The 25,318-nt window shown below is 39.9% G+C and overlaps 1 protein-coding gene across 1 annotated transcript; it reads left to right on the top strand.

The window, feature by feature from the left end:
• Nucleotides 1-611: 611 nt before the first annotated feature.
• On the top strand, nt 612-25,071 carry DCTN6 (dynactin subunit 6). The gene is made up of 7 exons (XM_059384169.1): nt 612-719; nt 8,725-8,789; nt 18,364-18,469; nt 19,966-20,054; nt 21,296-21,343; nt 22,675-22,817; nt 24,597-25,071. Exons 1-7 carry the CDS (start codon nt 697-699, stop codon nt 24,693-24,695), a joined length of 573 nt encoding a protein of 190 aa, XP_059240152.1. The 5' UTR covers nt 612-696; the 3' UTR covers nt 24,696-25,071.
• Nucleotides 25,072-25,318: the final 247 nt, after the last annotated feature.

Below are 25,318 nucleotides of genomic sequence, written 5' to 3'. Positions count from 1 at the left end.
CAGAAGAGCCGGCTGCTTAGAGAGGTGGCCGGGTCTTGCCCGTGCATTCCGTGCAGGGAGGTGAGCAAAGCCTAGGCTGCCTACTGAGTTTCTAGCTTGAGCTCTAGGTGAATGGTGGATCCCTTCACTGAGATGGAGATCAGAGCACCAACTGAGGGCGTAATTCAAAAGCTCTGTTTTATACGTTTTCGGTTTGATAGTACTTTGAAGGATCCAAGTGGAGATGACAAGTACAATGAAGTAACCAGATGGGAAGCTCGGCAAAGAGGACAGAACTAGAGGTATCACCCCGAGAAAACCGGCAGGTAGGAAGGTATTAACCTATGGGGATGCTGAGATCGCCCAGGAAGAGGTGAGCTCACACAAGAGAAAAGGGCGCGGGGGCCTGGCCGGAATCTTAAGCAGACCGAAAAAGAACGGTGGCCTGTGATGAGGTCGACAGGATGTGTGCCGGGTTGGACCAAGTCGCTGTTTTAAATCCAAGTCTATCCATCCGCGGACAGCGCGGACCATCAGCCGGAGCCCGCGCAGGGCTGCCGGGTACCAGCCGCCTCACCCAGGGGGAGGAGAAACCTCCAGCCCCCGCAGGCCCCGCCCCGCCCGATCCTGCCAGGCGCTCCAATCGCTGGTAGAGATCATCGCTGGACCCAGGCGGTTGTGTCGATCTCCGCTCCAACTGGAGACCGGGTCCGAACCATGGCGGAGAAGGCTCAAAAGAGGTGAGTCCGCGGTTTGAAAAAGCCTATTTCTGCACTCCGCAGGCGCGGCCAATCTGCTTCTGGTCGCCAGTGGCAGGGACTGAGATGGTGTCTTCTCCCGGGCGCTCGGCCGGGCTGGTTGTTAAAGCCCAGGGCTGGCGGCCGCTGAGGGAGGAGGCGACGAAGGCGGGTGTCAGGGAGGATGGGGAAGGGACGTGGAATCGGTGCCGGGAAGGTTTTTGTTCTTCGGTCCCGTCGCCCGCCTCCACCACGCGCCGGCGCAGAGGGAGGGGGTCTCCGGAGGCGTTGTGCGGGGAGCCTGTGGTCGCCCACTGCCGCGGGACACAGAGGGACGCCCCCGCTCCCCCCACATCCTGCCCCGTTTGGGGCGGCTGCCCACGGTCGGCGGCCTGTAACAGCTTCCTCCTCCCGGCGTTCCGAGACGGCCGCCGAAGTGCCGGCCACACCCCAGTCCCCTCCTGCCCAGTCGGGGGCGGTGTGTGTGGTGTCAGCGCGTCGCCGTCGCTCGTCCGACGCGGGGGCCGCACCCGGCCCGGAGCTGCGCGGATCAGCTCCTGCGCCAACGCGTGAGGACGGCGATGGGGCTTCTCCCGCCGTCCTCACTGCTGGAAACGGGGGGGGGGGGGGGTGGCCAGGACGCGCTGGGCGGGAGAAGGGCTTACTCGGGAAGCAGCCGCGTGGAGCACCCTCTGCTGACGCTTCCTTGAGCAGGAAAACCGATTCTGTCGTAATAAATGAACACGTAGGGTTTTCTTCTCTTGAGGCAGTCCCTTTAGTAGGTCCTCCCAGCCGTCTGAGCACCCCCGGCCACATCATCACTCCGAAGTGCAGTGGCGTCTACACGGAGATGTTTGGACTGTGTTTGAGTTGGTCTAGTCGTGAATTTAATTATTTTAGGTCTCAGAAGTAAGACACAAACTCGGGACACAAACTCGACCTGGGTCCTCTCCCTCAGGCATAAGACTGGACAGAGGGACACTTGGGAATCGCTCCTCTCCTCACTTGTCTAGGACAAGTTAAATGATAGCTGATGCCCTTTTCCCAAAAAATCATACTGAGAGGGAGGCTGAGGAAATGGAAATCTGGAAATAAGGTCTAAAACAGGAGGCATTTTAGAAAACCTGGTTTATTTGACCAGGGCCTAATAAATTGCATTATTTTAACCCCCCCCCCCCCCTCTAAATGAAAAGCATCGGAGGAATAGCGCTTAGGAAAGGTGATGTATTCAAGACAGCATCATTCTGCTCTCACAGGAAAAATACCCAACATGTCAGGATGTTTCCAGGAAACTTGCAGCTAACAGAGAAGACATGATTGGTGTTCCGATAATGATGCCTCAGGGACCAGCTGCTTCAGGAAATTTCTAATCTCTCAGCTTCAGTTTCCTCATCTATAAAATGAGAGGGTTTGGCCATTTCTGCTTTCTGTTCCATGGTACTAAAGTTTTTCATGCACTGGGTAGGAAAGTTATATTTTTTCTGTGGCTTCAGTAAACACATAGCCCAGATGCATCATTTCTAGAATTTCCTTAACTTGTGCTTTGTAGAAGGTCGCTGTATGTCAAAAGGTTGGAAACAGATGTAGCTGTGTCTGATCTCACAAATATTTCTTGAAGATAGACTCAGGGATTATCAGTTTGGGTTTGGTATATCTTCTTTTAGAGTTTTAAAAATACTTGGTGGTAGGAGAAAAAATTGTGTATGTCTCCTTTTTTTTAAATCTTTCCCTATCAGTAGGGAAGTTGGTGTGATTTAAGAAGAATATTTTTGGTGATACTTTGCACTTGTATTACTGAATATTTAGAGGGATTCTGGAATGTGAATGATGGAGAGATACGTTAAGGCCTTTGTACCCTACTAACTCTCAGAGCTTTATTTCTGGTCTCGAACTCTCTAGCTCTGTGTTTTCACTTTCTTACTGGGTCTTTCTCTTGAATTTTCTTTGGACCCTCAACCTGAATTAATCTAAAATTTAACAAAATAAGTTCATTATTTTCATATCCTTTCTTTTCTATGTACTGATGATTTTTAAATCTTCTCACAGATATACCAACTATCTAGTAAACCATCACATAATCTGTCAACGTCTTTTTTTTTTACGATCTCCCCATTGAAACCTATCAGTTTTGTTCTCTGAGGCTGATGCATGGCTATTGTCCTGATAATTTCCCTCTGTCCTCACACACTGGGGCCTCTGTTTCTAGAATGTCTTGTCTGTTGGCTTTTATTTAGCTTGGTACATCTTTTGGCAGCTTCCTAATAAAGAGTACTTAAGAGATTTTTTTTTTTTAAGTAAGTATGTATGAAAGTAAGTATGAATGAAAGCAAGTATAAATACTTACTTAAGTAAGTATGAAAATGCCTTTATTCTCCTTCCATACTTGATTGCTAGTTTGGTTAGATAGGTAGCTCTAGTTTGAACATAGTTTTTGCTTAGCATTCTGTAGCTATTGTATTCTGGTTTTCTAGCCTCCGGTATTGCTTTTGAGGACTCTGAAGCCATTCTGATGATTTTAATCTCTCTGTGTGACTTTGTTTTTGTTTTTGTTTGTTCTGCAAGCTATAAGGATCTTTAGCTTGGCATTCAGAAATTTTAAGAGGATGGGTCCTTTGCATTCGTATCCTTTTAGAGTTGAGATTAATATCCTTTAGAAATGGGAAATTTTCTTGTATTTTTCTTTAATAGTTTTTTTCTACAAATTCTTTTCTCCTTTTGAGATTTCTTTCTTTTTATTTTTTTATTTTCCTTAGGAAGAGAGAGACAGCACAGTGGGGGGGGGGGCAGAGGGAGAGAAAGAGAAGCAGACTCTGCTGAGCTGGAGCCCAGTACAATGTGGGGCTCCATCCCAGGACCCATGAGATCAGGACCTAAGCTGACCCAGGAGTTGGACACTGAACCAACTGCGCCACCCAGGCACCCCTTGAGGTTTCTTTTATTTGGACTCTCTAATTTTCTCATTTTTCTCTCCTTCCCTCCCTCCCCACCCCCCCATTTTGTTCTACTTTCTGGAAGAGCTCTTTTTTTAACCTCACTCCTAGTGATTTCAAATTTCGATCATGTTTTTAATCTCTTAGAGCTCTTTCTTCTTTTATTAATTTTTTAAAAGATTTTATTTATTTATTTGACACAGAGAGAGAGAGATCACAAGTAGTAGAAAAGCAGGCAGAGGGGGAGGGGGAAGCATGCTCCCCGCTGAGCAGAGAGCCCAATGTAGGACTCGATTCCAGGACCCCGAGATCATGACCTGAGCCAAAGGCAGAAGCTTAACCTACTGAGCCACCCAGGCGCCCCTTGGAGCTCTTTCTTAGACATTGTTCCTTTTTCATAGACTTCTGTCTTGTTTTATGCAGAAATGTCTCTTATTTCTCTGAATTATAAGGTTGTTGTTTTTTTTTTAAGTTTTCTTTTAGTACCTGAATTGTCTGTGTTTCCTCAAACTGTTCTTTTTGCTCTTTGGTTTGCTTTTATTCCTTTTTAGTTGGAGGCTTTCCTGATTCATCTGATAATCTCTGGTTCTCCGTCCATTATTAAGAATGAGAACTAAACAACTGGAAGGGGGGGAGCGCCTAGGTGGCTCAGTGGGTTAAAGCCTCTGCCTTCAGCTCATGATGATCTCAGGGTCCTGGGATTGAGCCCCGCATTGGGCTCTCTGCTCAGCAGAGAGAGGTCCTTCTTGTGCTCTCTGCCTACTTGTGATCTCTGTCTGTCAAATAAATAAATAAATCTTTGAAAAAATAAAATAAACAACCGGAAGGGGAGCTGATGGGCTAAACTAAACTACACCAGGGAAGGGGAGCCGGTTGGCTCACTGTTGCTCTGTCATCATTACCTACCTCTAGACCTGATGTCTCAAGTGCAAGGCCACAGGGAAGAGCAAACTTTGTCTATAAAAAAGTAGTTTTGGGGGGCGCCTGGGTGGCTCAGTGGGTTGAAGCCTCTGCCTTCGGCTCGGGTCATGATCCCAGGATCCTGGGATCCAGCCCCGCATCGGGCTTTCTGCTCAACAGGGAGCCTGCTTCCCTTTTTCTCTCTCTCTGCCTGCCTCTCTGCCTACTTGTGATCTCTGTCAAATAAATAAATAAAATCTTTTAAAGAAAAAGTAGTTTTGGGGAGCCTGGGTGGCTCAGTCATTAAGCGTCTGCCTTCGGCTGGGGTCATGATCCCGGGGTCCTGAGATGAAGCCCCTCACTGGCTCCCTGCTTGGTGGGAAACCTGCTTCTCCCTCTCCCACTCCCCCTGCTTATGTTCCCTCTCACGCTGTGTCTCTCTCTTTCAAATAAATAAAATTTTTTAAAAAGAGAGAAAAAAAGTAGTTTTATCTTGTTTTTTCTTTTGTTAGGCAGTATATAGTGTTCCAGTTAGGTGATGATTATATTTTATTTCATTACTCCTCCCCTTTTATGACTTCATTATTCTAAACAACATTGCCAATTTTTGCATATATATATTCCTTCTATTGAATTCTTGATGAGAGAACTCCAGAAATAGATTTCCAAGGTCAAACATTGTGACTGTGTTCATGATTCCTGATGCATATTGATACAGTATTTTCCAGGAAGTGTCCTAATAATTGTCAACAAAGGTGTTCAAGTGTCTTAATTAAATTATAGGTGCATCATCATTAGATTACCATCATAAATAAAAGCAAAAACTCCTCAGTACCCTGAACAAACTAATACAAGAAATGGACCAGAATTTGATTATACTGACTATTCTAAGTATTCATTTTTATTTCATAATACAACCTTTTGTTTCTTACTTACATTGACTTGTGTCATGTATCAAGCATCCTGAATGTAATATGACACAGAACAGGTATAGACAATGATCTAGAAATACTATAACCAGTGTCATTGAATATGACATAATAAGGTTATATATGTGATAGCTGGGTATTTATTTGAAGGTTGGAAGTAAGGAGAAGTGATACTAATGAATAATAATTTTATCCTTGGTTTAAAAAGATTGTTGTTGAAGCAATAGGAACAGTGATTTAAAGAACAAAAAATCTGGTCTTGGGGCACCTGGGTGGCACTGGACTCTTGGTTTTGGTTTAGGTCATGATAAGGGTTAGGAGATCAAGCCCTACAACTGTCTGGCTTAAGGGCAGAGTCTGCTTGAGATTTTCTCTCCCTCTGTTCCTCCTCCTGGTGCTCTCTCTCTTTCTCTCTCAAATAAATAAATAAATAAATCTTTAAAAAAAAAACAATCTTAAAGGGAAACTGAGAAGTCTAAAATTAATTAAATGATACTTAAGAGTAACAACAAAGTATTTTTAGGTAAAATAAAGTTTAAGTGGGGGAGGGCATATAGGGATCATAATTTGAGGGAGATTTTTTAAGGAAATAGGGATAAATAAATAATCACCCTGATTATGGAAATGAATACAGTACCCACTTAGCACCTGCTGTTAAGAAAATTTTATCAATCTCTTTTTTGTTTTGTTTTATTTACATATTGAATAAGCAGTGCATTTGTGGGTTTCAAAATGCAAGCAGTTAAAAAATGGGCATCTAATGAAAAAGTGTATTTATACCTTTGTGTCCCTGCTATCCAGCTCCTCTCTCTGAAGGTGATAAATATTATTAGTACCTTGTCTGTTCCTCTGGAGTTGGTTTGGAAATATTCAAGCAAATACGAATATTCAGCAGGTACACACTGGTGCGGCTGTATTGGTTGCATCAGTTGTAAATGATGCTCAAAAGTTAGAGAAATTTAATGTGCTAATTACTTTAAAAATTTTGTTAGTATGGCAAGCATGTCCTGTTTAAGTTTATGTTACATATAATGAAAATTTATGTTAATCAAGGAGGACAAATACAAAAGCATGAACCTGCCTCACAGTGAAACATTTGGAAAAAAATAAAACCTGGCAATAACAATTTTTTTAACCAAAGAAATGTCCAAAAAAAGACATGAAAAACAAGTAGAAAGTACCATTAACATTTTTATACTATCTACTATAAGTTAAAAATAAGCAAATATTTTCATACATGAATATTTATAGAACTTAAAAAATAATATTGATATGAGTGAATCATTATACTCTACATTTATGGTTCTTATTGCTTGAAAAACGTATTTGCTAAAATAAAACAAGTTTTTAGAAAATTTATAAACCAAAGCATTAACATTTTGGTCAAGAAAATTTCAACTGTTTTACATACCAGGTTTTATTAATTTATTTAAAATGTATCATTCCGGGCACCTGGGTGGCTCACCACCAACCACTGGGTTAAGCCATTGCCTTCAGCTCAGGTCATGATCCCAGTATCCTAGGATCAAGCCCCATGTCAGGTTCCTTACTCAGTCGGGAGCCTGCTTCTCCCTCTCCCTCTGCCTGCTTCTCTGCCTGCTTGTGCTCACTCTGTTAAATAAATAAATAAATAAATAAAATAAAAATAAAACGCATCATTCATGGCTTAGAAAGATAGTTTGATAGGTTTTGTTGGTCTTATGGAGCCAGAACAGGTTAAGGATATTAAACATCATACTGAAAGTCTTAACCAGGGCAATAAGGCAAGAAAAAGAAATAATAATGCATGTAGACTGAAAAAGAAGTAAAAACTGTCCCATTCATAGACAACAAAATTCTTTTTGTGAGAAATCCCAGAGAATCTATGTGAACTGAGTGGGTTTAGCAAGGTTTTAGGAAACAAAGTCAATATACAAAATTATATTTCTTTCTTTCATTTTCTTCTTTTTTTTTTAAAGTAGGCTCCACACCTAGCGTGGATTCTAATGGGGAGTTTGAATTCACGATCCTGAGATTCAGTCCTGAGCTGAAATCAAGAGTCTAACACTTAACCTACTGAGCCACTCAGGTGCCCCCCAAATTATTGTGTTCCTACATACTTGCAGTGAACAACTAGAAATCAAAATTTTGAAAAATCCAAAAAGGATTATAAAGTAAAAGTAGCTAACATGGTAGCTGCTATTTTAGAGAAGCTGAGTGCATATTTAACACCATGAATAATTTCATTACTACTAAGGAAAATACTTAATAAGAACAAGTTATCAAATGATTATCAGTTTAAGGGCAGGCGGGGGGAGTCATTTGGTACAGTTCTGCATGTCAGCTCATGGCCCAGCCAAGGCAGCATTTGTCAAACAGGATGTCACAGAATATCAAAAAGCATCAGTAAATTATTTGTACATTAGTAATATGGGGACAATTTGCATTCCAATTTATATCACTCAATAAGCAGTTTTATAACATATATAGTTAGAGAATAAATAGGAATTTTTGTAAATTTTAAATCTCCACATTGATTTCTATATTAATATTATCTTGCTGGTTGTTAAATATTTTGAATGTACATTCTTTTACAAAATTTACAAAATTTACAGTGTATTATATACCCACCATTTTCTGGCTTTGATCTTTTTTGACTTAATATAGCTTGGAAATCATTCCAAATCTTTACATAAAATATTATTCTTTCTTTTTTATGACTGTGTAATAAACTGGTGTACCGTAGTTATTAGTATTAATCAGTCCCTTACTAATGGATAGTTAGGTGTATTCAGCTTTATCCTATTTGGAAACAATGCTGGTGTTAAAAGAATCCAAAGCCTCTTTTCTTGAGCATTTTATTTTTATCATTTTTTAAAAGATTTATTTATTTTAGAGAAAGAGAGTGAGCACAGGGAGTGGGGGCAGAAGGAGAGAGAGAATTTCAAGCAGACTCCCCAGTGAGCACAAAGCCTGATACGAGACTCAATCCCGTGACCCTGAGATTATGGCCTGAGCAGAAACCAAGAGTCAGTCACTTAACTGAGCCACCAAGGCACTTCCTCAAGCATTTTAATAAGGTATCATTAGTGATTTTAGCCAATGGATTGTATACTTCCTGAGAATTTTATAATATATTAAATATCCTATTCTCTTACAGTTTTTTAAATCCATTTTTTAAACCTTTTTCTCACTGCAGTGTTAAGATAACTTCTATAACAATATTTTTAAAATGTGCCCATGGTGAATATTACCTTTTTCTTTCTACAGTGTGAAGATTGCTCCTGGAGCAGTTGTATGCGTAGAAAGTGAAATTCGGGGTGATGTAACCATAGGTAAGAAAATAGTTTATTAGTTATTTAGTTAAATAGTTTATAAATTATTTCTAAAAAATGGATGTAATTTAATTTATTTCAGTGCTTTACAGTTAATTAGGTTTTATATTTTGTCTGTTTCACTGATGTGCTAATTTTATTGACAAAATAATGTATTTTTCCTGTAAATATTAAATATTTCTAATAGAATTAAGTCTGATGGAAACTTTTAAGATTTTATTTCTAAGTAATTTCTATACCCAACATGGGGCTCAAACTCAGAACCCTGAGATCGAGTCGCATGCTCCGCCCACTGAGCCAGCCAGGCCCTCTGATGGACTCTATGTTTATGTTTCTATCTGATAAACTAATGAGGCAATATAATGAAGTCATTGATTTATTTGAGAAACATCCAAATGTGTACCTGCTGGGACACAGGAGTGAACACAGCAGACAAGGTACCGCTTCATGGAGCTTAGATGCTACTGTTAGCGAGTGTGGACCATGGAGTCGGACAGACCTGGGTTAGCATCCGTGCTCTTTACCTGCCGGTTTACTTTAGTAGACCGCTTAACCTCACTGACCTTCATTTTCCCTATCCGCGTGTAATTGTGTGTTTTAGAATTGGGTTCAGCTGCATGTAGTGGTGGCTTTATCCATGCAGAGGTTTATTCTTTTATATAAAGAAATATAGAGGTGGGCAATTCAGGACTCCTTAGTTGGTTGTCCAGGGCCTCTGGCCTTGTAGGCCAGGATGCGATCCTACAGCACCAAGAGTGATCTTGGATAAGAAAAGGGAGGAGTGGAGACAAAAAGGTGTACCTCCCAGTTGAGTCAGCTTCCTTTAAATAGTCTTCCTGAAAGTTCCACAGGTCTCTCTTTGTATATACAGTCTCTGCCTTGGATTTGGTGTCATGGACACTGTAGCTACAGGGAAGGCTGGGAGATCATAGTCTGAACTGTGCTTTGCGTCTCCCAGTCTGACAGGGTTCTGTTACCAGAAAAGAGGAAAGCATGGATATCTAGTGGTAATTAGCAGTTTTTGTGACATGCAAAATAGGAGTGCCTACCTCGTGGGTTTTTGAAGGATTCAATAAGAGAATGTTTGTGAAAGTCATTGCCCAAATCCTGACTCTAGCTAATCGCACCATTTAATCTTAACATTGTGTAGCCTTGCTAGAGGTGAGATCCAACACTGAAATCAAATGAACAGTTTAACAGGTGGCATCTTGCTTATATGGACATGATTAAGTTCTCCCAAACTAAATTTTAGCCACTTATTCTTTTACATATGTTATCACGGCCTATCATGCCCTTGGAGCTTTACAAACGTGAGTCTGTCCTTACTAGCAGCTGCTCGTTACCAGAGTAGAGCTTTCGGAGAGAAAACATGCCCTGCTCCCTTACACCAACAGGATCTATAATAGGAAAAAAAAAATAGGAGTTTTATTAAGTCTAAGCCTCTGTGACCAATTTAGGCATCATGTCTTAGAGAACATGTGACGATTGTGCTGGTATTATGGAACATCATTGGGAATTTGCCGGGTTGGATTTATATAATTATTTTAAGTTGACGGAATTTCAGAGTTTAGAAGATGACCCAGTTTCTGTTCAGTGCTATGTTAATTCTTTGTGAATTCCCAAACCGCTTGCAAACTTTTTAATGAGGAGAAATCATGATGGCTACTTGTCTATCGGTGCTCTTCTGCACTATTTTTAATCTGGTATTTTTATGGTTTTCATCATGATTTGAGGAATAACCCTCTCATTAGCTCACAAGGTATTCTATCATTAGAATGAAAGTAAGACTAAAATAATGTAGCTAATTACACACATTTTCCCTTTCATTTCTCCTTCTTCCCCATTCTAAAACTAAGTATACTGTACCTACTCTGGAACAGATGCAAAGATGGCAGAGACCCCTCTGCTGGCTAAACATACAAGGTGTATATATATGTTTTGTGTGTGTGTGTGTGTTTCTGACTTGGAAAAAAACCTTCTGTTACTTGTAGAAGCTTATGTAGAATAGCAGGAAAACCTTTCTCCTGTGCAAAGGAAGGGTGGGCCACTGGGATTAGAGCGTGGGCGTTACCAGGAGTCAGTGCTCGCTTTCTTGTTTCTCCTGTTGTCTTTCACTACTTTATGCTCCTCTCTTTTCTTTATCCTTATGTCAACCAACCTTCCCTAATGTTGAAATTATGTAAGGAAATACAGTGTTTATTTTTTATTTTTTATTTTATTTTATTATTTATTTACTTATTTGACAGACAGAGATCATGGTTAGGCAGAGGCAGTCAGAGAGAGAGGGGAAAGCAGGCTCCCTGTTGAGCAGAGAGCCCGATACGGGGCTCGATCTCAGGGGCCTGGGATCATGACCTGAGCCAAAGGCAGAGGCTTCTACCCACTGAGCCACCCAGGCACTCCAGGAAATAGTGTTTAAATCTACTTTCCATATAGGTTTTTCCTCTAGCTGATAGTACACAGATCCTTGGTTAAGTTATAAAATGACAGTTCAATACAGATTTTCAGTGATAGATTAATAGTGTAAGAAGTAGTCATAATTTTTAAACTAGTGATTTGAAGCTTGTCATAGAATGAATCTAAGATAGTATTTCTTATGCTTATTTTTGACCCAGTTTTTTTAAACAAGAAAATCTGCTAAAATACTTTACAGAAATATTTCAGTTTTTTAAATTAAGGAGAATATTCAGAAGGGATATAGTTACCCATTGTTTAGTCTTTTATAATTCTTCATTTTCATTATGTGTTTCTTATCTTTTTGTTTTTGTTTTTTTTGTTTTTTGTTTCTCATCTTTGATTGTATATATAAGTATGGAAACTTTCTAGAACTGGTATTTATTTATTTATTTATTTATTTATTTTTTAAAGATTTTATTTATTTATTTGACAGAGAGAGATCACAAGTGGGCAGAGAGGCAGGCAGAGAGAGAGGAGGAAGCAGGCACCCTGCTGAGCAGAGAGCCTGATGTGGGACTCAATCCTAGGACCCTGAGATCATGACCTGAGCCGAAGGCAGCTGCTTAACCCACTGAGCCACCCAGGCGCCCCTAGAATTGGTATTAGAGAGCCATTTCTATCATTTTTTTTTTTAAGATTTTATTTATTTATTTATTTGTTAGAGAGAGAGAGCACAAGCAGGCAGAGTGGCAGGCAGAGGCAGAGAGAGAAGCAGGCTCCCCAATGAGGAAGGAGCCCGATGTGGGACTCAATCCCAGGACTCTGGGATCATGACCTGAGCCGAAGGCAGCAGGTTAACCAACTGAGCCACCCAGGCATCCTTATTGTTTTTTTTTAAGGATTTTTTTTTTTTACTTAATTAAGAGAGAGAGATGAGTTGGGGGGAGGGGTAGAGGGAGAGTGAGAAGCAGACTCTGCTGAGCAGGGAGCCCGACGTGGGGCTTGATCCCAGGACCCTAGGATCATGACCCAAGCCCAAGGCAGATGTTTAACCAACTGAGCCACCCAGGTGCCCCTCCATCATTGTTATATTTAGTATAAGATATCTCTAATCACGGTGCCTGGGTGGCTCAGATAGTTAAATGTCTGACTCCTGATTGTGACTCAAGTTATATCTCAGGGTTGTGAGACCCAGTCCTGCACTGGGCTCCATGTTGGGTGCCCTGGGCATGGAGACTGCTTAAGGTGCTCACTCTCCCTTTCCCTCTTCCCGCTCCCTCCTCAGATAAATATAAATGTAAAACCTTTTGACTGTTATTAATTCATTTTTCTGATGTAATATATCAGATTAAAAAGCTCCTAGGAGATACGAAGTTAAATCAACTGGGAGAGTAGAGATAAGTTATTTAATTAAAACTTACTCTCTCCACCATGGTTGGCTGGTTGGTTTTCTGATTGATGGCTTTTATTTATTTATTTATTTATTTATTGTTTTTGCCTAATATACCAGAATAAAGTCTTTTTCTCTTATGCTATGGATAGGGAGATTTGAACACTTAATAAGCTCTATTTTCTGGGTTAAGTAGCAATAAACTTAAAGTAGATGAATTAATGGATTTTTCACAGGATGTTATGCATAACTTTCCATCCCCTGGTTGGTTATGCTCCTACCAGATTATTCCATTCTGAAATATTTCTAAAGTAATTTTTTCCTTCTCTGTGTTTCAGTGGTGTAGTAGAACTTTAAACCTGATCTTCTATTCTAGAAAAATCAGGTGTTTATCAAAGAAACTAGTCTGAAGCTTTGGAGTATTGTCCTTAAGCAGAAATTCTGTGACTTGAGGCTCTGCTGGAACCTGACCCCTTTCATTAGAGGCTGCTGGGAAACAGACCTTGGGAAAAATAACAGTTCTCTTGTTAATTACCGTGTGGGTAAGCAAGGTTTCATAGTATCAAGCCTGTTTGTAATTAGGCTGCCTTGGATTTGGGGCCATGCATTATTTCCTTAAATTTTGCTTTGAAAGCTGAAAAACACTGTAGAAAGTCACTTCTAAGCACAGTCTGTAGTCCCACCATGGGGTGAAAGTCAGCCACCTGGTCTTAGGACAAGGCTTGGTTGGGACATTACAGGTAGGAAGGCAGAACTCCACACAGTGTAAAATGCTGAGATGGAAGCCCTATGTCCCACTTACTCTTTCTGTCCATTAGAGGTTTGTGTTTTTTGTTTTTGTTTTTGTTTTAAAGATTTTATTTATTTATTTGACAAAGATCACAAGTAGGCAGAGAGGTAGACAGAGAGAGAGAGGGGGAAGCAGGCTCCCTGCTGAGCAGAGATCCCGATGCGGGGCTCCATCCCAGGACTCTGGGATCATGACCGGAGCCGAAGGCAGAGGCCTTAACCCACTGAGCCACCCAGGCGTCCCCCATTAGAGTTTTTAATACAGATCAAAAGCTTCCCTTTACCATGGAAATCTTTTTCAATAAGGCAGAACAGTGGCTTTGGCTTAAATTTCATCAAATATAAAGTAGTGCTTACAGGTACTTCAGCTTACAGGTCAAAAGAATTGTTTTAATTTTCAAGGAAAAAGCTTGTGGCTTTTTGAACTGTTTATTGACATATGAAAATGTGCACAGAGATTGCTTTCTGTGGCAAAGACAGACAGGAAAAATGTCCTTTACCAAATGAGGGGAATGGAAATTTGATGCAAGGAATGCCTTTCTGGCTGTGTTGCATCAAGCCCAGCCAACCATTTAGAAAAATAATTCATCAGCCGGCAAGGCAACTCCAACTCTAGACACATTTATCCAAACAAGGAGATAAGCCAAATAGGGTTTCAGCGCATTTGGTAAGAAAATATACAAACTACCCTGCCAGTGAGAGCTCCAAGAAGTTCACAACAGCCTTTAAAAAAAAAAAATCTTTCCATGGTGACAGATTTTATTTTTAAAGCATTTTAATCTCAAGACTCAAACTTGGTTTGCAATCAGACCCATTCTAGGTAAAAGTGCTTCTCGCATGTGGAAGAGTGTGGAGCAGTCTGTGCTCACATTTTAGTCGGCTGCAGCTGCCCAGGACTTGGAATAGCACTTGGATGCCCGGGCTTTCTGGTGCCAGCCACCAGCCCCAGACTGTGTGCAGAGACGGGAGTCCACACTGTGGACCGCACACCTGCCCCTGAATGGCCCTTTAGCGAGCCCTCCAAACCAAAATCTTAGCAGTCATGTGCCAAAGGACATGTGTACTAACCTCTTTAGTCTCTACCCCAAAAGACCTAGGACAGATTTAGGGGAGCTGTTCAGTTTATTATCACCCATGACTTTTTTTTTTTTTTTTTTTTTAAGATTTTATTTATTTATTTGACAGAGAGAGATTACAAGTAGGCAGAGAGGCAGGCAGAGAGAGAGGAGGAAGCAGACTCCCTGCTGAGCAGAGAGCCCGATGCGGGACTCGATCCCAGGACCCTGAGATCATGACCTGAGCCGAAGGCAGCGGCTTAACCCACTGAGCCACCCAGGCGCCCTCACCCATGACTTTTGCTGTTACTTCACAATTCAAAGTTTATGTTTTGACCTTTTACGTTCTTTCTGTCCCAAATATGAGGACTTGTAGTTTGGCGGTACTACCACCAGGGGGAGGTGCTGTCTTAAGTGCAGATCTCACCCAAGCTGGTGATGTTGCTTGGTATCTCAGGGCCTTTAGATTTCTAACCAGGAGTTTTCCAGTTTTCTTCTAGTTAACTTATTGATAATGATAAAAATGGTAATAACAATAATAAAATGCCTGGTTAAAATAGCTCAGGCATCGTATTTAAAAATTGTATGAGACATAGAGATCGTGTCTTTGTTTTTTTCAAATTTCATTTTTTAAAATTTGCGTTTGTGTAATTAACATGTATTATATGTATTTTTGAAAGGGAAAAATGGAAATATCACTTGTTTTCAGAGCTACACTTTAGAGGAGCTTTTTAAGGAAGGCAGGTTTCAGTGATAACCTTGTCATACTAGTCCATTCTCAGGAAGCTTCTCGCAGGTGGACTTGCTGTCAAAAGCTACAGCTTGAGGATCAGCAGAACAGCTAGTGCAGCCGGCTTCTTGTTCAGCAGTGGCAGCCGATATGCTTTCTATCACAGCGTGATGATCTCTTCCCTAAGATCTAATGCTAGTATGGAAAATACTTTTTTAATTTCTTTTACTATTTTACAATAATGTATAAATTTCTTCATGCTGATTAAAGGGAGTTACTACCCTCGTAACCTGAGTAGAGGAGTAAAGTGGACCCCTTTTTTGTCTCTCAGATCAGAAGGAGTTGTTTTGCTTATTATGATAGTTACACAAATAGCCTTTGGTGTCAGATAGTGATGAACCTCCCATTTTTAACAATTACAGACCAGACCCTGTGATCTGCCTTTCAGACATTATTTCTTATAACCCACACTTCAACACGATGAATTAGGTTGCTCCAGATCTCATCTTTTTATGGGGGAGAGAACAGGCATTTGAGAGATGAAGCACACAGCCTTTCCGTGGTAGAGACCAGGGTGGGGACCTTCCAGATGAGGGGTGGGGTGCTGGCAGGGCTCTAATGACCAAAGAACCTAAAATTGAATTTGCCCCTTTTATCACAGAACATTTTATTTTATTTTTAAGATTTTATTTATTTATTAGAGAGAGAGATGGCAGAGCGAGAGAGAGCACCACTGGGGGAGGGAAGGGGCAGAAAAGCAGGCTTCCCTGGGAGCAGGGAGCCTGATGTGGGGTTCCATCCCAGGACCCTGGATTCGTGACTTGAGATGAAGGCAGATGCTTAAGCAGTTGCTTAACCGACTGAGCCACTCAGGCACCCCCATCACAGAGCATTTTAAAGTAAAATGCAAATCTGGTATTGTGCAAACTATAGATTCAAATTGGTTCACACAGCTGGAAGACCTGTAAGAAATTTCTCATTTCAAAAGAATCCAGTGTTTGTTTTAGTATTTTTTTAGCACCTCTCCCCCAAAAGTAGTAACATCTAAATGCCCATCATTAAGGGCTTGGTTAAATAAATTATGGTATGCTAATATGATATGAAAAGAATAGCTAGCTAAATATACTTACACGGGAAAATCACCATGTCTTTTCAGGTGAATAAAGCGAATTGCAGAATAATAAGTACTGTTCCTTGATTTAAAAACAAACAAACAAACAATGTGCCTATAATCCGTATTTTTCTACCTTCAAATTCTATTTTATTCTTTAACTTTATGATAAAATATATTTTATATACATTGACATTTATAGGTCTTAAGTATACAGTAGAACTTAAGGCTGGAATAATATACCCCAAACTTTTAAGAATAATTACCTCTAGGGAATAGGGTTGCATAAAGAGAGGATCTTTCACTTTTTGCTTTGAGTTTTTGTTTGTTTTTTTTTTTAAGATTTTATTTATTTATTTGGCACACAGAGATCACAATTGGGCAGAGAGGCAGGCAGAGAGAGAGAGGAGGAAGCAGGCTTCCTGCTGAGCAGAGAGCCCGATGCGATGCGGGGCTCGATTTCAGGATTCTGGGATCATGACCTGAGCCGAAGACAGAGGCCTTAACCCACTGAGCCACGCAGGTGCCCCTTGCTTTGAATTTTTATAATGGGCACATACTACTTTTATAAATGTGTGTATTTTTTTAACAAAGAAAAAAAAGGCACACATGTCCACTTGAGAACCTTCCCAGAGATCCAAGAAATCCTCCCTTCTGTCCTGAATAGGAGAAGTTGCCAGAGAAATTTACTTTGGCATCTGAGGACTTGGGGAGTGAGAGGTGACAGAAATAGCAAAGCCTCTCTCCTGTTGTTCCTTATCAGACTGTGGGTCCTTTGCCGGAGCATCCTGTCTCGGCCCCACCCTCCTTATCAGTCCCCAGCTCGTCATTGTTAGGGGAGAAACAAAGCTGCACGGAGGTTCCTTCCAGTTCTCTAGGCACCAGGAACACTTCATTTATTTTAATACATTTGTGTGTGAGTGTGTTAAGTATTTCTAGTTTTCAAGATAAACAAAACAAAGAAGATACGCAAGCTCCAAAGGGCAAAAGTAGCATGTGTTCCTTTTTGTTTCCCTGTGACCTGTAGCACTGCATCACCAGCAGGTAATGACTACGGAATAAATTAATGTACACAATCCAGTACCGAGCTCCATGAACAGTGTCATCTTCCTGACCGCCTCCCATCTTTTGTCAATGCTTCTGCCCACACTCTCCTACTTCAGAGTCCCATCCTGCTGCTGGTTTACCAGTAGAAATAGCCTTTGGCCTCGGGGGTGGGCGGGGCCGTGCTGCAGGATGTGGCCCACGTGAGGTTATATTTTCTCCTGAGTGGTTTCAAGATCACCAAACGCTAGGCCTTCAGGAAATGAGGAACCAGGGGAGGGAACGCATTAGCACTCTAGAATGCTGTCCCTGTTTGAGCAGTGCAATGCCTCTTCCACCCTCATGGTGAAATGGATGTGGTGAGACCCCATCTTGCTCCCTTCAATTTGAGATGGGAGACTTTGCCTCAGTTGGCCTATCTCAGGGTCTTAGGACTCCAGTAATCACATTTGTCTCCTTCCGCTGTCTCCCTGTAACCTTTTTCAATGAAAGCTCTGCCTCCTTCCAGGGGTTAGGCTTGCTGTAGGGACAGAGACAAAGTAACAAAGACAACATTAGTTTACATATTTCCTGTCTCCCATTGCTCCTGTATTGCCTTGTGGTTCACTGGCATGAGAAAGCTGCAGCGTTGTAAGCAGAGAGCCTCATTTTTATAAAGGAAAGCAAAACAAGGAAGGGAATGAATTTTTATTGCCAACAATGTGCCAGAATACCGTGTCTACAAACATTATCTCATCTAATCCTTACAACCACTCTGCGAGACTGGTATTCTCGCCACCCCCATTTCACTGCTGAGATAACAGAGGCTTCCAAACAGCCGCTGAGCCAGGGCTGTCTGGCTCCAGAGCCTGGGCTGTCTCCACTCACCTTGGCTTGAGATCTGGCTCCGACTACTGTTGATAACAGCGCCGAGATAAGGTCTGTAGTGTGCCTAGGGTGCCTGCCGTATACTTGAGAAAATGTGCCTCCCAATAGCCTTGACACCCCCCCCCATCTTCTCCCCTCCTATTGGAAGCGTAGCCTCCACCAATAATTCCGTTTCATCATATATTTAACAGGACCTAGGACGGTGATCCACCCCAAAGCACGCATTATTGCCGAAGCCGGGCCCATCGTGATTGGTGAAGGTAACCTCATAGAGGAACAGGCGCTTATCATAAATGCGTGAGTACGACTCTTACAGATACTCTGAACGAAGGGGCACAGATTTACAGCAGACATCTGAAAAGCTGCTATTTTAGAACTAGAGAAACATTAAGGATCTTTTCAACACAAGAAATTAGTTAATGAGGAAACCAGATACCAGATAGGTGAAGAGACTTTTCCAAGGTGAGAGAACTCTTCCGTAGCTGACTAGAATTCCCTCCCCTGTGTCTGATGGCCTTCCCTTACATGTCACTACCTCTTCTGTGCGCTAAGCAAACATTTCCTGACTCTAGCGATCAAGTGTTGTGCTGACCACCCCAAAGAGAGTCTTTTGATAGGATGATTTCTCAGTTCCGAAGGCTGGAATGTTATTATTCATGCCCAGACACATGAATTTAATTCTGTTGTATATTTTCATAAACCTTATGTGGGGATGGCACCCAGAATTATATTTGAAAATTTGGAGGGTTCTAGAGGCAATTTTTAACTTTGAAGAGTAAAGAAATAATAAAGTATTAAACGTGCATAATCTTAGTGAACTAGACTGTAATATCTATGAAGTTTTCATAAGCATTTGTAAAGCTTTCTAGATAAAATTTTGGCAGGAAATTCAAGCTTATACCTAATTTATAGCAACAAATGTATGGAATTTTTAAGAAAGACCTTGGGAAAATATTTAACTGTGATAAAGAGATTGATTTGTCTTAACACTTACTTAGAATTTGGGAGTTTCTACTATAGTAAGAGTTTCTTTTAAAAATCTATTTTGGCACCTTTACTGTAAGTCAGTTGACAACAGCTATATTCTGTAGTAACTCAACTGTCAGAGATAAAGCTCCATTTAAAAAAATGGCTTCCTCTTAGACCACAAACATTTTATGTTCCAAATATTTCAAACTACCTAACAGCATAAAATAATTATTTGTGAATATCTGTTTGCATTTCACAATCTTGAATGATTATTAAGAATGGAAATTTTTCGACTCAGGCCCGATTTTGATTCTAATTTAACAAGCTAAAAATGATAGCCAGGAACATTTTTACCTTGTCCTGGAAAAGGCCCTCTGCACTTTGAGCTTTACTGTGATGTCTTTAGGCATCTGCCTTTGGCTTCCTTACATTTCAGTAGTTCTTTCAATTCAGAATCAGTTCTTCAGCACAGAGGATAAATAATTCACTTGGATTAAGAAATTACTTATATAGTTATATATATATTTTTTTATTTTAAAGATTTTATTTATTCATTTGACAGAGAGATAGATCACAAGTAGGCAGAGAGGGGGAAGCAGGTTCCCCGCTGAGCAGAGAGCCAGATGCAGGGCTCAATCCCAGGACCCTGAGATCATGACCTGAGCTGAAGGCAGAGGCTCAACCCACTGAGCCACCCAGGCACCCCTGTAGTTATATATTTTAAGCTTGATGTAGGTAAAATTGAAAGAGTGAACCCGAATTCTAAAACAAGAGAATTGCTTATTGCATTATTGATTTTGATGATTTGTCTCTTCTTTTTATAGTTACCCTGATAATATCACTCCTGATGCTGAAGATCCAGAACCGAAACCTATGATCATTGGCACCAATAATGTGTTTGAAGTTGGCTGTTGTATCCTTTACAACAATTTAAGTAAACTCTTCTTCCCACCTGTCTTTAACGTTCAGATCTGTCCCATAGAAATTGTCATGTTTTAGCTATCAAATATGTCACATATATTATAAGTATGAGTTCACACACATACATACATATTTTCAGGTACCATCTTGCTCCTGTTGCTACAGCTTGTTGATGGGTAGCAATGACTGAGTGGCAGTAGACACAGAAATAGGAATCCTGGTTTCTAGACTGATTTAAGAACCTCAGCTCTGTCCATTTGGTTCCTGTATGGTTTTGGTTAGCAGTATGCTGTCTGATGTAAAGAAATGGTGGATGGGGATGGAAATATTTCATTCTTTGTTTTTTTTTTCCCCCAGAGTGCTATCAGTTCTTATGCTTGATTTTTGTCCTCTAAAAAGCTAGTAAAATGTTTTCATGGTATCAGCAAAACATTATTTTATGATAGGAAAACTTGGATTTAAAAAATCTATGTTTAACAATAGCAAAATATTTAAATAAATTAAGCTATATGTGTAAAATGGATGATCAGGACCATTAAGCAGTCATTTTAAACTATGTATTTAAAGATTTTAATGGTATGAAATAATGCTTGCTTACAAATTTAATTGAACCAAATAAGCGAGCTGTGAGAGTTTATACAGTTTGATTTATACCGTTTGATTCCCAGTTATATAAAGGGAATTGTATGTATTTATATAAAGATATATCAGACTGTTAGCAGTGTTAGCATTAAGTGATTTGGTGATAAGTAATTTTAATTTTCTTAAGACAGTCATGAAAATATGTTCCTCATAGAATTGGGGTAAAAGATGCTCATTTCTTAAAATATAGAAGGCGACTGAATCTGCTTAGAGATACTTGTTAAAGATTAAAACTTTACTTTCAGGCTTCTCTGAGCAAGAAGTTCTGGCCAGACTGGGGCTGCATGGCCCTTCCCATGCCTTTGTCCTCTGCCGTGGTGCAGGATAAGGATATAGTGAATTAGGGCACCTGGGTGGCTCAGTGGGTAAGTGTCTGCCTTCAGCTCAGGTCATGATCCCAGTGTCCTAGGATTGAGTATCCCATCAGTCCTTGCTCAGAGGGAGCCCGCCTCTCCCCGTCTGCCCCTTCCCCTGCTTGTGCTTGCTCTCTGTGACAAATAAAGTCTTTAAAAAGAAGAAAGGATATAGTGAATTAGTGGAGGGAAAAAAAGATGAACGCATTTACAGTGTTTACTTAACTCTGGCTTACAGATTCTCAGGCCATGAAAATGGGAGATAATAATGTTATTGAATCAAAAGGTAAGCTATATTTGGAATTTTTTTTTGTGAATAGTGAATAGTGATTATCTCTTTTCTCTTTATTGTGTCCTGAAAAAGCAACCGAAGTGGAAACTATGGCAATGTGGAAGGAGGGTATGGTTGAAAGTGGACTAAAATGTTATGAGCCTAATTATTTGCCTTTAAGGAACTTAATAATATGTTTAATATATTGAATTAAAAATTCATCTGTGGGTCTGCCTGGGGGGCTCAGTTGGTTAAGCATTCGACTCTTGATTTTGGCTTAGATTATGATCTCAGGGTTGTGAAATTGAGCCCCATGTCAGGCTCCTGGCTGGGCGTAGAGCCTGTTCAAGATTCTTTTTCCCTTTCGCTCTGCCCCTCCCTCCCTCCCTTAAAAAAAAAAAAAAATCATCTGTGTACATTTAAATCAGGATTGAATTAAACCATAATTTTCAGATGAAAGATTTGAAAAAGATTTCTACTAAATGCTAATGTCAGTGATAACTTAGTTGATTAATATAATTGCAAAATTAAAGGAAAAAATCATTTTCTATAGCAGTTTGCTTTCTTTAATTGTAGAAGTTCTACAATTAGCCAGTCAGGAACAAAGGGAAGCTACTTATAAATGGAGGTGGGCAGGAGGTCATGTGAAGTTACCACCACTACTAGGAAAGCAGCTCCAAGACCATGTCCCACTACAGTCCAGAAACAACCTGAACAATGAGACATCTTTAGAATAATGATTAAAAAAGAAATAGAGGGATGCCTGGGTGGCTTAGTTGGTTAAGCCTCTGCTTGTGTGTACTCTCTATCTCTGGCAAATAAATAAAATCTTTAAAAAAAAAAAAAATAGAATAATGATTTATCTTTGATGGTCCTGACTGGTGTGAAAGAAAATTATTTTTAATTAATAGAATTAGACTTTTTGTTAATCTACCTAACGGTTTATTATTTCAACTTGGATTACCAATTATTATCATTGTTATTTTCTGTTTATTATATACTTACTGTGCGTCAAACCTGTGCTCGGCATTTTACATTTAATGTCTCACTTATTCCTTACAACCAACTGCAAGTAGGTCAGTCTTTCCATCTTATAAATAAACTTGCTCAGAGAATTTACAGTGACTTGCCCAAGGTCACACAACTAGTCTGCAAAGCTCTGTTTTAATCCATTTAGTACTAGTCAGGCACCTACCTCTTTACTTTATAAACTCTGAGCTAAAATATTTCCTTAAATTTTTTTCTTAAGGGTAGTTTGCAATTTAATATTTAAGTCCTTTTTAGAAAAAAATCAGTGTTCTACTTATTTGTCTTAAATTTCAGGTCTTTCTTTGTTTTTACTGCAGCATATGTGGGCAGAAACGTAATATTGACAAGTGGTTGCATCATTGGGGCTTGCTGCAACCTGAATACGTATGAAGTCATCCCTGAGAATACGGTGATCTATGGTGCAGACTGCCTTCGTCGGGCGCAGACTGAGCGGCCACAGGTACTAGAACCTGTCTTTAAAAAGAGTTTTTTCCAAAAGGAACAGACTTAAATACAGAGAACAAACTGGTGGTTGCCACAGGGAAGGTAGGTGAAGGGGTAGATAAAATACAGAGGTACAAGCTTCCAGTTATAAAATAAATCAATCAAAGAGATGAAGAGTACAGCACGGGGCATGTAGTCAGTAATATTGTGAGAATAGTGTATGGTTGCTGATGGTGGCTACATTCTTCATGGTGAGCACTGTGTAACGTATGGAATTGTTGAGTCGCTGTGTTGTACGCTTGAAACTCATACAACACTGTTAATTATACTTGAAAGTTCTTTCTAGGGCTGTTGATTTTCCCCAAAATGTCACATGATTGTTTTAATGGGACAGCAGTCTGCTATTTAAGAAGCAGATGATTAAAATAAAGCATCAGAGAAACATTCCTAAAACTAGAATTTATTTGCAGTGAAATTATTCAGTCTTCAGGTTATTACCAAAAATATGTACAAAGATGACAATGACAAATTGATGGAAAAAAGGAAATCCAGAGATGTTTTTCCTGGTCTTACGTATTTTCACTAAAGATGAGTCACCAAACTTTATAAACTATTGATTCACTCTTAAAATATTAATCCTCCAGGGTAAGGAATGACCCTACCAAATGTATATCGGGCAGCCAACTTAGATCCATCTATTAGTTTGCCAACATAGACTACTTGAAAATAAACACAGTTGGTGAATATGCAAATGTATTTGGATATTTTCCTGGCTTATGAGAATTTATCTTCTCCTCCTAAGAACCAAGAACAATGAAGAATATGTATTTAGAGTTTCATTTAGGAGGTAAATAAGATAGGGTACTTGGGGCTTTCTTTGGACAGAAGACATTCTAATTGAGGTCTTGATCCTCATTGCTTGGCCCACAATATCGTGCTTTAGTTACCCAGCCTCTTTCCCCTCCCCACAAAGAAAATATTTTTTAAGTCATTTATCACTTTGCATCTGAATCTTAGCCATATTTTATCAGAAATTAAAACTCCAGTTCTCTTTGGGCTATTCTGTTTTTCTGACGTTTGGCTTTTATTACTATTCTAAGCAAGTATGACTTCTCTAGACTAAAATGGCAATGAGAACGAATCCGTTTTTCTTTTCACTGTCTTTCTCATAACCGCAAAAATGATTGAAGAGGGAGAAACGAATTGGGTAAGGGAGAAAAGTTAAGTATGCAAGAATATCTGAAGTTTAATGCATACTGTTTTCCACATTTCGTTGATCACAGTGATCATGTAGAGGTCCTTATTAAAAGGACTGCTCAGACTTACTGAATCACAATGTCTAGGGGAGGGGCCTGAAACTCTGTATTTGTCACGAGTGCCTCTTGTGAGTTTCATAGTGAGGGAAGTTGGGGCAAAGCTGATATACAGGAAGGGGGAAGAGCTGCTGAGGCCCGCAGCCGTGTGCTGTGCGGGTCCTGTGCAAAGCTGTGTGCTCCAGGTTTCTGCTTACGTTGCTGTCTGTGATTAGAACTGTTTAACTTTTTGGAGGCCAGGGTAAAGTCTGCCAAAATCAGGATTGAAAACAGAGTCCTGTATAATTTTTTATGTAAAATCTTTTGGCTTTTTCTCATGACCAAACTTAACATATATTCATTGTAAATTAAAAAGAAAAAAAAAAAACAGGTAAAAATAAGCCAGTGAAAATCATCTATATTTCCCTGGCATGGTGGTGATTATTTCTGCCTGGTATTCTTTGCCTTCTGCTTGTCAGTCCATAATTATCTTATCTTTTTAGCCCCAGACACTACAGCTGGATTTCCTGATGAAAATCTTGCCAAACTACCACCACCTAAAGAAGACTATGAAAGGAAGCTCAACTCCAGTTAAGAACTAAGAACAATACATGACATCAAGATAAGAGTTTGTCTTTGACCACTGTCTTTTGAAAGGGCCACACTGTTCATGCACTCTTAGCAGTTCCCGGAATAATCCATGTTGACTTTATTTTGTAAAACTGAGTCAGAGAGGAAGGTAATGGATTTTCACTGTAACTGTCCTTTGTAATTTATATAAAATGCATTATTTTCTTATATCCTTTCTCCTGAGAATTTACAGGTTTAGTTTATTTTTCTTTTGTCATATAAAATGTCGGCTATGGATTTTAATTGTATAAAAGACTCCCCGTGATAAGGAAGGACATATTGCTTTGTATTTATATTCTAGCATATATTGTACTAAATAAAAATGCTAATGGCAGGACTTTTAGTGAACATGCTTTAATCAATTTTTCTACGTGTGTTAACTTTCCCAAAATAGATCTTTTCATTTTTATTGCATGCTAGCTACATTAAAGCTAATGTGCTTCTCTTCTCCTTTTGTGGCTTTAGAGCTGTTTAAAATTTCAGGTGGAATTTTCATAGCTGTTGAATTAATTTGACTTTATTTTGTTTCCAAGAGAAAAAAACTTTATTTTCATTTTAGTAAAACAGAAATAATTAGGGAAGGATGTATTCAGTA

The sequence above is a fragment of the Mustela nigripes genome, chromosome 18 (assembly GCF_022355385.1).
Source record: "Mustela nigripes isolate SB6536 chromosome 18, MUSNIG.SB6536, whole genome shotgun sequence".
NCBI lineage: Eukaryota > Metazoa > Chordata > Mammalia > Carnivora > Mustelidae > Mustela > Mustela nigripes.
This window is presented reverse-complemented; position numbering and strand designations above follow the sequence as displayed.

Excerpts from the sequence above, each read along its gene's own strand:
- DCTN6 (XM_059384169.1), top strand. The coding sequence starts at position 697 with ATGGCGGAGAAGGCTCAAAAGAG. Across the intron at positions 21,344-22,674 it reads TAATGTTATTGAATCAAAAG|CATATGTGGGCAGAAACGTA; the intron begins GTAAGCTATATT and ends TTTTTACTGCAG. Across the intron at positions 22,818-24,596 it reads CGCAGACTGAGCGGCCACAG|CCCCAGACACTACAGCTGGA; the intron begins GTACTAGAACCT and ends TTATCTTTTTAG.